The following is a 13,261-nucleotide window of genomic DNA, read 5'->3' as shown; positions in this document are numbered from 1 at the left end:
ATCCATTCAGACCATTTTCATATGGTAACTCTTCAGCAAGTTCTCCCACTCCTCTGTCAGGGCGACTTTCTCACTACACTGGACCTGAAAGACGCATACTTTCATATTCCAATACACCCTGCTCACAGAAAGTACCTCCGATTTGTGGTGGACGGCCAACATTATCAGTTCAAGGCTCTCCCCTTCGCGGTCACAACCGCACCACGGGTGTTTACCAAATGCCTGGTAGTAGTGGCAGCACACCTCCGAAGACAAAACCTTCACGTCTTCCCCTACCTGGACGACTGGCTCATAAAAGCCGCATCCTACCACCAGTGTGTGCAGCATACAAACACTACCATCCAACTACTCCACCAGCTAGGCTTTACGGTGAATCACCAAAAGTCCCACTTGATACAGTCTCACACAAAGCAAAACCTCTGTGCCACTATAGACACCTCAAAAGCTATAGCCTATCCCAACTCAGTCAGAAATGCAAGCCCTGCGCCAAAGTTCCTTCTTCAGCACTCTCTCCCAGCAAGAGTGTTCATGAAACTAATGGGGATGATGGCGTCTTGCATTTTCATAGTGCCCCATGCAAGACTTCACATGTGTCCACTCCAAGAGTGCCTAGCACGCCAGTGGAACCAGGCCCAGGGACAGCTGACGGATCTGGTGTTGGTGGACGGCCGCACCCATCGATCTCTGTAGTGGTGGAACACCACAGACCTTTCCAAAGGGCGACCGTTCCTGGACCCGGTTCCTCAGGTAATTCTAACAACGGACGCATCGCTCTCCGGCTGGGGAGCGCATCTATCACACCTCACAGTGCAAGGTCTATGGACGCCACAACAGAGGTTACTCCACATCAACCATCTGGAGTTATTGGCGATCTTTCTAGCCCTGAAATCGTTAAAGAAACAAATTTCAGCCAAAGCAGTCCTCATTCGCACAGACAATATGACTGCAATGTATTATATTCAAAAACAGGGGGGGGGACACACTCTCCCCAGCTCTCCCGCTTAGCACAGAGCATATGGAGATGGGCAATTCCACAAAAAAATCTTTCTCCTGGCACAAAACACCATGGCAGATCTGCTCAGCAGACAAACGCAGCAAATGCACGAATGGGAACTGCATCCACAAGTTCTTCACCCATTCTTTCACAAGTGGGGGCATCCTCAAATAGACCTCTTGGCCACCCACGAAAACAAAAAATGCCCAAGCTTCGCCGCCAGATACCCACACCCATTGTCCAAAGGCAATGTGATATGGATGAACTGGTCAGGCAGATTTGCATACGCCTTTCCACCTCTCCCACTAATTCCGTTAGTGGTAAGGAAGCTACAGCAGCACTCCCTCACACTCATTCTGGTAGCCCCAACATGGGCCAGGCAGCCGTGGTACACCACACTACTACAGCTATCGGTGGTACCACATCAAAAACTTCACCTGTCCCCATGCCTCCTAACCCAGAACCATGGAGAAATCAGGCACCCGGACCCAGCTCAGCTCAACCTTGCGATCTGTCTCCTGAAATTTTAGAATTTGGCTACCTTAACCTTCCCCCTGATTGCATGAACATTATCAAGGAAGCCAGACGTCCTACCACTCGAGCATGCTATGCCGCAAAGTGGAAGAGATTTGTTGTTTACTGCCGTAACAATACAATCAACCCTTTAGATGTATCCATACAGCACATCATATGCTATCTGCTCCATCTTCAAAGGTGTAACCTGGCGTACTCATCCATCCGTCTACACCTAGCAGCAATTGCTGCTTACCTACAAAACAGACAGCATTTATCACTGTTCAGAGTGCCTGCTATTAAAGCCTTTATGGAAGGCCTTAAAAGAGTAATTCCACCCAGGGCACCACCTTCCCCTGTATGGAATCTAAACGTAGTTCTTGCAAGGCTAATGGGTCCGCCTTTCGAACCAATGCATAAATGTGAGCTACAGTTCCTCACTTGGAAAACCGCTTTCCTCGTAGCTATCACTTCCCTTAGAAGGGTTAGCGAGATACAAGCGTTCACTATACAAGAAGCCTTTTTACAATACATCACAGCAAGGTGATACTTCGCACAAATCCAAAATTTCTGCCCAAGGTCATTTCCCCCTTCCATCTTAATCAATCGGTGGAGTTACCGGTTTTTTTCTCGCAACCTCAATCTGTTGCGGAAAGGGCTCTACATACACTTGACGTTAAAAGGGCCTTACTGTACTACATATAAAGAACGCAACCTTTCAGAAAGACTAAACAGTTGTTCCGTCTGCTTCTCTCCACCGCATAAAGGCAACCCCATTTCAAAATCAGGGATAGCTAGGTGGATTGTAAAGTGTATACAAATTTGCTATCACAAAGCAAAACGAACATTATCTGTTCCACCTAAAGCCCACTCTACAAGAAAGATAGGGGCTTCTATGGCTTTTCTAGGGAACATACCCTTAGATGACATCTGCAAGGCAGCCACATGGTCAACACCGCACACCTTCACAAAACATTGTGGGCCAGGCTGTACTAAAGACACTGTTTCAAACTACTGCAACGGATACCGGTGGTCGCCGATAGGGTTGGGTACTGCTATATAATCTATGCACAGTGTATAATCTGCAGCTCATATGCCTCGAACGGAATATGCTATTTACCAGTATGCATCTGTTCTTGGCATGTAGAGCTGCAGATCTATACACGCCCACCCGCCTCCCCGGCTACCTGTATCCGTTCCAGGCTATCTTATTTAGATACAACACACATGGGTTTCTTCACTATTATCACTACGCTCCATCTTTTCCCTGCTGGCGAAAAACAATCTGAGGATGGAGCCGAAGCCCATGCGCAGTACAGACCGAAGGAGGAGCCACCGAACTCGTGACTTCCAAAGACTGTCCAAGAAGAAAAACAAACTGCAAACATCCGGGCCCAACACCAGATGGCGATCTATGCACAGTGTATAGATCTGCAGCTCTACATGCCAAGAACAGATGCATACTGGTAAGTAGCATATTCCTTCTAAAACTATCTCTAGGGTTACAAAGACAATAAGAACAGAAAAAAGAATCTGAAGATGGCCACCACGCACGTCGACCTCCAGGATACCGCCCATCACACAGGGGACGTGCCTGGTACCATCTGGTGGTCGACAGCGACCAAAAAAAAAAACGCCCCAAAAAACAGACCATTCCGGACCCAACCACTAGATCGTGTAATGATGCACAGCATGTGAATCCAGAAAGTTCTTCAAGCTGCAAAACTACTCCTACTGAGAAGTAACCATTTTGTTTTGACGGATGCTTCTAATCGCAGGTTCCTCAATGCTCATGCATAGCAATCGGTGAGGCCGTTCGTCTCCATGTTGATTCAGCACTGGCCTAGAAGTAGGGGAGCTGCACCACATATAAGCATCTCTCCTGCACACTGTAGGAAGGTGGCCCTGTATTTACTATACCAAAGTGCGGTATAGTGTGCACAGTCCAGTGGAACCCCAAAGGTAGGCAGAGGGAAAAGTAGATAGCCCCTTACTCTATTTGTGGTAGTGTGGGCGAGCAGTAAGGCTTTATCAGAGAGTAGTGTTAAGCGTTTGTTGTACACACACATTCAGCATATGTCACACAGACTGAACTCAGACCAATTTTGTTTGTATAAAAATATTAAGTTATTTTATTTCTAGAACCGAGCCTGGCACGGGTAAGTTAAATGGTTTGCAAAATATTATTCAGTTTTTTAAGTACAGGTAAGTCAAGGTATTGAAATTATTGTACAGATTACTTTTTCGTTACTTTTTCTGCTCCGTGTGTTATGCCTAGATATCACACTGGGACATTTCTTGGAGAAAAGGTAAGTAAAATCAGTTTTGCACTATTGTAATTTTTCAGGTTGCCATACAAATCAACTCCACACTTGAAACATTTTTCAGAGAAAAAACAGTCAATAGATTCCTATGGAGAGAAATGAAGTTAACGGTTACCAGGTAATTACTCGGTCTTTGGGATTGAGTTTCTGGTGTTAGAACAAGTGTTCACCTAGGGTCAAGGATGTACTCTTGTTACACCCACAGCAGCACTAGGGCAGCCAGGTGCTGAGGCCCAATGTTATCTAATGGGGGAATATGGGGCCTTCGGTTGGTGGCTGCTTACGAGAAGGCCACTGGATTGTGGGAGCTTAGCTCCTGGTGTTAGTCTCAGGGCAAAGCGGGATCCTGTTTAGCATAAAATGTGCACCCACAGCGGCGCAGGAGCGGCTGGATGCAGGGTGCTGGTTTGGCTTCGGGTGCCCTGTTGATTGCAGTGGGATTCTCCTCCGGTTTCAACAAAGACTGCAGGCTCGGGGACGGCGAACTTCTGGAGGTGTCCACCGGTTGGAGAGGTAAGTTGGAATGCCTGGGGATGCTGGGACACCGTCAGTTGGGCCACCCAAGGCCCTGGGGCTTCGGGTGCTGGAGTGTCTTAAGGCGTCTGGTTTCTCTTACCAGCTCCAGGGGACATCCGCAGGCTTCACTGGAAGATTAGAGGCAGGTCGGATATCACCAGATCTCGCCTCAGAATTGCTGGGGAGACGTCGTGGTGTTGGGGCCACGCTAACTCAGGCCATGGGCGACTGGTGCAGACTCGTGGATTTGGCTGAAACTGGATTCTGTGGGTGAACAAATCCGGTGCTCACTGGAGACCAAGCCTCTTCCTTGGAAGGTAGTGCAGGTCCTCTGGGTTCTTGAGGTTGCTGGCTGCAGGACACACGAGTTTCGCTTCTGCAGGATCGAGGTGGGGACAGGTTGGTAGAGCTGGGGCCAAATCAGTGGGCGTCCTCCTTCTCTTCGGCACTGCTGTTCGGTCCTTCTTTTCTTCTTGTCGTTGCCTGTCTGAGTAGGCAAGGTTCAGGGGCATTACAGGAAAGTAAAAGGTTGGGACCAATGGGTCCCTTCCTCGGGGTGGGTACACCTCCCTATTATGCACGTTTGTGAGAGTGCCCTCTTTCTTGCATGGTATGCCCCTGCTTTTTGCTGATGTGCTTTGACCGAGTGTGCCCTGGGCTCCTGCCAATCAGGTGCCCAGGGCCTGTGTTCCTTCCCTAAAACTGCATTGAAGCCTAATCCCAATTGGCATCTCTGGCCACAGGTCAGTCCCTGGTAAATGGTACCACAGGTACCCAAGGCACTGTGACTGTGCCACCCTTAGAGGCCCTGTCCCCTGACACTCGCACACTGCCTTTGCAGGCTGCGTGTCTTGGTGCGGAACAAAGCAAAGAGTCGCCATGGTACACATCCTTGTGTTCCATGGCCACAAACCACTGCCCTGGCATACATCAGTCACCCCTCTAGCTGGGTGCCCAAAGCCAGCCAGTGGTGAGGGTACAGGTGCATGAGCCCTGTGCCCCTACAGCACCCAGGTCCATTCTTGGGCACTAAGTGCAGTGCTGCCATTAAGAGTATATGGTGCTGGGAGTTTGTCATTACGAACTCCACAGAACCAAAATGGCTACACTGAAGACTGGGAATTTTGGTATCAAACTTCTCAGCACATTAAACCCGCACTGATGTCAGTGTGGGATTTAATGTAAATTGCATCACAGAGGGCATCTTAGAGATGCCCCCTGAAATTCGACCAACCTCCAGTGACCTGACTGAGTGGCTGCCTAGGCTGCCACCACCAGACAGGTTTCTGGACCGCTGGGTCGAGAGCTTGCTGCACTCGGGGGGCCTGAAACAATGCACATCCTGGGACGTGGTGCCAAGCCTCCTCCACCAGGTTGGGCAGGGTCCACGAAGGAGAAGCTTCAAAGGCACTGCCTTTGTGCGCCTCTCCAGACCATTTGCTGCTTTCAGCAACTGGTCCCCACTGGTTCTACCCCCCACTTTGGGCGGGAGAACCGGCGGGAAAAAACAAGTGAGGAAGAGATGTGTGCCCACCTCTGCCAACTCCACCCCTTAGGTTGGGGAGGCGAGGTGAAGCACAACCTTGAGTCCCTGCCATCTTGAGGATGGGGGACCCAGCCATCTTTAGGATGGGGGACCCAGCCAACCAGGGACAGGCTCCTGCCCCCCTCCCACGAGAGTGGCAGAATAGGGGGTGTACCCACCCCAGGGAAGGAACCCATTGGTTCCTGCCCTTTACCTACCTGTAACGCCCCTAAATTTAGTATCACCCTGAACCTTCCTTCCTCAAGTCCAGCAACCACAAGAAAAAGAAAAGGACGAGAAGCCGTGGAGAGCTAACAAAAGGACGACGCCCACTGACTTGGCCCCAGCCCTACAGGCCTGTCTTCCTTGAACCTGCTCCTGCAAAACCCCAGCGTGTCCAGCTGACCGCAACCTCAACCCTGGAGGACCTGCCTGCGTTCACTTTCCAAGCTGTTTCTCCCATGGACACCGGACGTGTTTGAACTGCAGCTTCTGGTGCCAACCAGGAACAAGGAATCCAGCCCACTCTGCACCCGCCAAACCCGGCTGAGCTAGAGTGGAAAAATACCACGAGGAGGTCCACCCGGCGATGCTGACCTGAAATCCGGCGACCCCTGACCTGCCTCCAGCCGACGCCTGCAGCCTCAATCCAGAGGACACCCCACTGCGACCAGAGTGGGTAAGAAAATTCGATGTCCCAAGGCACCCCTGCACATGACGCCCCACTACCTTGTGTGCCCAACCCGGCGGTGCCTAACCAACCCTCAACATCCCAACTTACCCCTCGAAGTGGTGGTCACTCCTGGAAGATCTTCGTCCCTTAGCCTGCAGTGTTTCTTTGTCCCGGAGAATCTCCATTGAAGTCAACAGGGCACCCGACCTCAAAACAGCACCCTGCACCCGGCCGACCTAGTGCCGCTGAGGGTGCCCCCTTGGTGCTAACTTGGTCCCCAACTTGCCTTGAGCTTAACCCTAGGAACTTTGCTTCCACAACCCTGTGGCCTGCTTGCCAGCAGCCACAAACGGGAGTCCCCTTATCCTCCATAGGATAATATTGGGCCTCAACACTCTGCACCCGGCCGCCTGAGTGCCACTGAGGGTGCAACAGTGCGTCACTGACCCTAGGAGACCCCGGAGTCGAACCCCAGAACCCTAACTAAAAGACAGATTACTTGCCTCGAAACCGATAACCTGTTTTTCCTCATAGAATAACGCTGACACTTTTTCTCCCACAAAGTTTCAAAGTGTCGACTTTTGAAAACTAAGAATATTCCTTACAAATCACACAAATAACCAAAACGCATTTTCTCAACTGTTTTCAGGAAATGTCCCAGTGCTGAATCTAGGTATCCAGCACTGAGTAAGTAAAGTAAACGTTAAAGTAAACAACACAACAGAACTCTTAAATAGCCTTTAAAATTCTAATGTTTTTCTTTTTCTTTTTTTTAATTTTTTTAAATTGGCATTTTTTTCCCCAAACAACTAAGTCTTGCTAGGGCCTTGCTTAAGTCCCTTTAGAATTTTAGAAAATGAGTCACTTTAGTCAAGGGTAGAGGGGTTAGAACTTTTCGTTAGAATGTCTCAAACAGAACACAGCTATTAGTGAAAATAACCCTGACATACAGGACATGGTGGAGGAGCTGGACCTCGCCCCTTACCTTCACTTGTCTTTTAAGGAGTTAAGGTCCTTATGTAAAATTAAAAATATACCAATGGGCCAGCATCAAACTAAACCAGGGCTCCAGGAGCTCCTGGCTGAGTATGCACTGGCCCACCCATCTGAACATGGTGATGACCAGTCAGACGAGGAAAGGGATGAGGTGTACAGGGCTGGTAACCCACCCTCAATAATCCCTAGGGAGGAAAGGGTCTCCATACCCTTCACTCCAAAAATCAACCCCTGGGGTCCTAGAAGCCACACAGGTAGTACAGGCTTCAGTGAGGGCATTGAGGACAGCCTCAATGAGGAGGACAGCCTTTTAGCAAGGCTGGCCAAAAGATTGGATCTAGAGTCCAGACTCCTGGCTCTGGAAAAAGAAAGGAAAGAGAAGGGGTTAGCACCCATCAATGGTGTCAGCAATACAAATAACAAGGATAAACAGCAATCTTGTGATCCTAAAATCCCCAAAAGGATTGTCCCTAAATTTGAGGATGGTGATGACATCCCCAAATGGTTCACAACCTTTGAGAGGGCTTGTGACATGAGGAAGGTGAAGAAACCTCTCTGGGGGCACTCCTGTGGGAACGGTTCTCTGGTAACTGCAGAGAAGGGCTTCTGACCCTCTGGGCCAGATGCACGGTCCTATGACCTCATGAAGAGAACTCTGAGGGATTTGGACTCCCCACTGAGGAGTTCAGAATTAGATTCAGGTGGGCTCACAAAACGCAGAACCAGTCCTGGATTGATTTTGTAGACTACACAGTAAAGACACTGGATGGTTGGTTAACTGGACACAATGTGCATGACTTTACTGGACTTTACAATTTGTTTATGAAGGAACATATATTGAGTAATAGACCTAGGTCTAATTTCTCCCTAAGAATTGGGAAAGAAGGCAGACCACTGGGTCAAGACTAGGGTGACGGGGACAACCGCTGGGGGTGACCAGAAGAAAGTGGTTACAAAACCTCCCCATGGGAAAGGTGGTGAGAATCCCAAGATCAAAAGTCTGAATCTTCCAAAGGGCCCCAAAAACATGCTCAGGGGGGTGGGTCCCAAACTACTCCCAATCTTCCACAACCCTATACGGGGAAGAACTTTGATCCTTCAAAGGCCTGGTGTAACAACTGTAAGAAGTTGGGACACTTAACTGCACACAAGTCTTGCCCTCACAACAAGGCCCCTATTTCAACGAGTACAGCTACTTCTGGGGTAGCAAGTCTACAGATGGGATCAACAGTGTGCCCAGAGCAAATCAGGCTGCGCACTGAAGCAGTTCTAGTTTCATAGGGGGAAGTTGAGTTTGCCACTGTAGCTGTGTGTCCATCCAACTTAAAGAAATACTTACAGTACCCTTGGATCAATGGAACTAGGATAGAAGCTCTGAGGGATACAGGTGTCGGTGTCACTATGGTGAGACACACTGGTTTCCCCTGAGCAATATTTAATTGGGCGTACTTACCCAGTCACCAATGCTGACAGTGTTGCCACTAATCATGCAATGGCTATGGTGACATTAGACTGGGGGAGGGGGGGTGGGAGGGGGTTTACTGGCCTGAAACAGGTAGTGGTCTCTCCAAAGCTACCAGCTGCATGTCTGCTTGGCAATTATCTGGAAACCTCAACCTGGGCTGAGGTTCAACTAAAAACCCATGCAGCAATGCTGGATATTCCTGAATTGGTGTGTGTAAAAACAAGAGCACAGAGCAAAAGGCAGGGTGAAAAAGTAGTGTTGAAGCCTGAAAGTATGGCCCAACCTTACAAGAGAAAAGGTAAGAAGAGTGTGGATCCAGCTTCTGTACAGCAAACCGATCAGGACCCCTCTCCTCAAGGAAAGGACTTGGACACCCCAAAGGGAACTGAACTATGGAGCTTGACCCTTGCCAGGTTGAACTCTTGGGGGTGTGTGGGTGTTCCTGGGTGCGGACGTGTGGTGTGCCTGGGGGCGTGTGGTGTGCTCGGGGGTGTGCTCGGGGGTGTGCTTGGGGGTGTGGTGTGCTTGGGGGTGTGCCTGGGGGTATGTGGTGCCGGGGGGGGGGGAGAAGGAGGGCGGGGCGCCCAATTTTGTATAGGTATCACAATGCTAACACTGTCACAGGACTTTAGTTAATGCCTGGGAGTAATAGGCCCAGTATTTCATTGATTTGCCACAAACTAACGTTTTTAATGGCTAATGTGATATAATGGCTAATGTGATATAATGGCTAATGTGATATAATGGCTAATGTGATATAATGGCTAATGTGATATAATGGCTAATGTGATATAATGGCTAATGTGATATAATGGCTAATGTGATATAATGGATAATGTGTTTCATGTTTAAACGCTAGACTATTTGCTATGCAAATGCTTGTGTTTAATTCTTTTTAGTGTTCCTGTTGATAGATCCTGTTTGTTGATTCTGAACTTTTGTCTTACATTTTAGATGTCACTAGTTGGAGGGAAGGCGGTGGGAGAAGCGCAATTGGTATCTCTCCTACATCTCCAACCGCCTCCCCTACTGAGCCGGGCATCAAGACCACCACAGCAGCAGGAGATGGAGCCCCCTCCTTGGCCCCCATCAGTGATCCTAAGGAGCCCTCTCTCCGCCCGGCTCAGCCTACCCGCAAAGGGGCTTCACAATTCGCAGGAAATGTGTATCATCCACCAACCTACCACGACATGTTACCAGCTTTTGTATGTATCCATTACTCCTTTACACTGATTTATCAGCCTTTTCCAGGCAAAGGGTCAAGAACCGTATATTCAAATGTTGTGTATGCACATAGGTTTTTGGAGTACATGAGTAATCATTCATGTTTTAAGTCTGACACATCATAGTCTGTTTTGTGTGACTCCAGCCACTCCAAGTGAAAATTGTGAGCAAAACACTATAGCCATTAGTATATGCAGAACAGCTGGTCTACTATTGCCTAATATTGAAGTAAAAACATTGCCTGTTGTGTTTGTGTGGATGATTTTTTACCAAGATGAGTGACTCTTGGTGCATCTCTTACGGTGTCCTAGCATGCATGGAAATCTTGCTTGTAACCAAACTTTTATGCTTGTAGGGTCTTTGTACTGCGGAACCCCAATTTGCCCACCCCACTGTTAGCATCATTAAATTGTGCAGCCCCACACCAGAAGCAGTACTAAGCACAGTGCTGTGATTGAGCCAAAAGCCTGCTCACAAGGTTGCTGGTAAATGCCTTGCGGGGCATTTATCCCAGTGTGACCTCCCAGTTTTATCTGTGCTGTACACAATGAAAGGTATACTGTACTTTGATTAAATGTAATTCCATCCCTTTGGTTTCTTTCCTGTAGATGTGCTCTCAGCCATCCAACTCCGCTGGGACGTCTGAACGTGCTTCGTTCCCGCTTCCATCACAGGCACGCCTTGAACCTCGGGTTCCTTTTAGGCAGTATCACATGAGTGATCAGGAAGGGTAAGTGAGTATAGGTGCTCCTAGTTACACCTGTTAGTGCAAGTTGTCTTGTTCAAGATGCATTAGGCTGTTTTGTTAGTCACGAACTTTGGAACAATATTGCTACAAGACCTGGCTCGAAGTCTAGAGCAGAGTTTACTGCTTTGCTGTTGCTTGCCAGCCACACGTCTGCTTGTTGGATACAGCCCCCCCTCATCCAGTCTAGTGGGAACTGAGGGAAACCTTAAAGAGCAAAATATTGAAGGTTTTGTACTTTGAAATGATTTTGGGATCTCTAGCTCTTACAAGCCCACCGCCCACATCTGGATCAAACCGAGGCTTGGCCACTGGGTCTAACTGCTAGTGACTGATGCAGACAGTAAATGTTTCTTAAGTGCTTTGCTGAAAGGCATGCTTACATCAGGGCTTATGGGTGGTTAAGGAATTAATTCTAGCTGTTCGGGGCCAGCTAGTGGTGAATTCTGTTTGTTAAATTTAGGCGAGGTTAGCTGTGACCTGCAGCTGAACTGCAACATGTTTTGGTTTGGGAGGTGCAGAGTGCTTTGGACAAACAAAAGGAGTATACCCTCAAAGGTGATTCTACTGCTTAGCAATTAGAGAGGTGCGCTGGGGAAAAGAATGACAATTCCTTATCTTGTAGAAGACCCCTCACTCACCAACCTAGTTGGTGACATGCTTCATCATAGGGGTCCCACCCGGACAACCGAATGTCATCCGGGTGTGCTGCGACACCTGATTACAGTGGAGCGGGTTTCAGTTTTTTTGATGTGAGTGCAAGTGCAAGGTAGTGAGTTAAAAATTGGTCACTATTAACTCTATTTTAAAAAAAATTCTTTAATCGTGGAGCTACTGGACAATGTTTAAAAAATTAAACGAGATACCATAACAGGTTAAATTGGCCCGCGGTATCATCAAAAAGTGAAGTGATAATTGGTGAAAGTAGGTCTAAATGTTTCAACCTTGGTGGATGGTATCCAGGTTTTCATCAGGACCAAAGCTAACCAGGGCGGTCTACACACGCTAAGGTGTACCCTACCCTTGGTTAAAATGTAAAAAGTCCTACTGTGTTTATCAGCGGGACAATCCTTGCTCGAATTTCGTAAGGAATAATTACCTGTTGGAAAAAAGAGAAGGAAAACAGTATATACACACCTGTATATGTTCTGTACACATCATAGTTTCAAGCTCCTCTCAATCATCAAGCAGAAATGGAATGTGGTAGTGCATAACTAAACACAACAGTCGTACTATGATGCCATCTTCAATGAGTGCATATGACCGTAATCAATAGTGTTTCGCAAAAGGTAAACACTGGACCGGGCTTCCATTCACCCGTAATCACTCCGTGTGTCAATGAATCATACAGGTGATAGTATGGCACTCACCAGGTAAGTACCAGGGTGCACATAAAAACGTGACGAGTGGTCAGGTGTCTAGCACGGATGCCATTCGTCCCACACGAGAACAGACATAGCCAGTATCAATTCCGTACCGACGATGGTGTGCTAAGTTGTGAGAAAGTGCCATCTTTCTTGCATGGTATGCCCCCACTTTTTGCTAAATTGCTGAATGTACTTCGATTGAGTGTACCCTGGGTTCCTGCCAATCAGGTGCCCAGGGCCTATGTTCCTTCCTTAAACCACACAAACCCCAAATTGGCAAACCCTAGCCACATGTCAGCCCCTAGTAAATGGTACCCTAGGTACCCAGGGCCTTGTGACCAGGGAAGGCCTCTAAGGGCTGCAGCACTCATTGTGCCACCCTCAGAGGCCCTGTACCCTTACACACACACACACTGCCCTTGCAGGCTGAGTGTCTGGGTGCAAGACAAAACAAAGTCGACATGGCACACATCACTGTGTACCATGCCCATCACCTACACTGCCAAGGCATATGTCAGCCACCCCTCTAGCTGGGTGCATTACGCCTATGGTGTGGGCACAGGAGCAGGAGCCCTGTGCCCCTACAGTACCCAGGTCCATTCCTGGGCACTGTAAGTGCAGTGCTGTCATTTAAGAATACATGGTGCTGAGAGCTTGTCAAACACGAGCTCCACAGCACCATATTGGCAACACTGAAGCCTGGGAAGTTTGGTATCAAACTTCTCAGCACATTGAACCCACACTGATGCCAGTGTAGGATTTAATGTACTAAGCACCCCAGAGGGCATCTTAGAAGATGCCCCCTTACAGCTAACTTGCAATCCACGTCTGCTCTGAGGCTGCCCAGGCTGCCACACAGCAGACACGTTGCTGGACCCCTGGGTGGGAGAGCCCCTGCTCTCCCGGGCCTGCAACAATG

The 13,261-nt window shown here is 48.6% G+C and overlaps 1 protein-coding gene across 6 annotated transcripts in view; it reads left to right on the top strand.

Moving 5' to 3' along the window:
* Window positions 1–13,261, top strand: part of PRRC2B (proline rich coiled-coil 2B) — a 714,633-nt gene that overhangs the window by 148,880 nt on the left and 552,492 nt on the right. For all 6 annotated transcript variants that reach the window (XM_085613949.1, XM_085613945.1, XM_085613947.1 and 3 more), the window contains exons 7-8: window positions 9,961–10,211; window positions 10,839–10,960. In XM_085613949.1, coding sequence (XP_085470075.1) covers window positions 9,961–10,211; window positions 10,839–10,960 — 373 coding nt within the window. The remainder of the gene's footprint in view (window positions 1–9,960; window positions 10,212–10,838; window positions 10,961–13,261) is intronic.

Source organism: Triturus cristatus, chromosome 1_2 (assembly GCF_964204655.1).
Source record: "Triturus cristatus chromosome 1_2, aTriCri1.1, whole genome shotgun sequence".
Classification (NCBI taxonomy): Eukaryota; Metazoa; Chordata; class Amphibia; order Caudata; family Salamandridae; genus Triturus; species Triturus cristatus.
The sequence above is the reverse complement of the archived record's forward strand: the minus strand, read 5'-3'. Positions and strand labels throughout refer to the sequence as shown.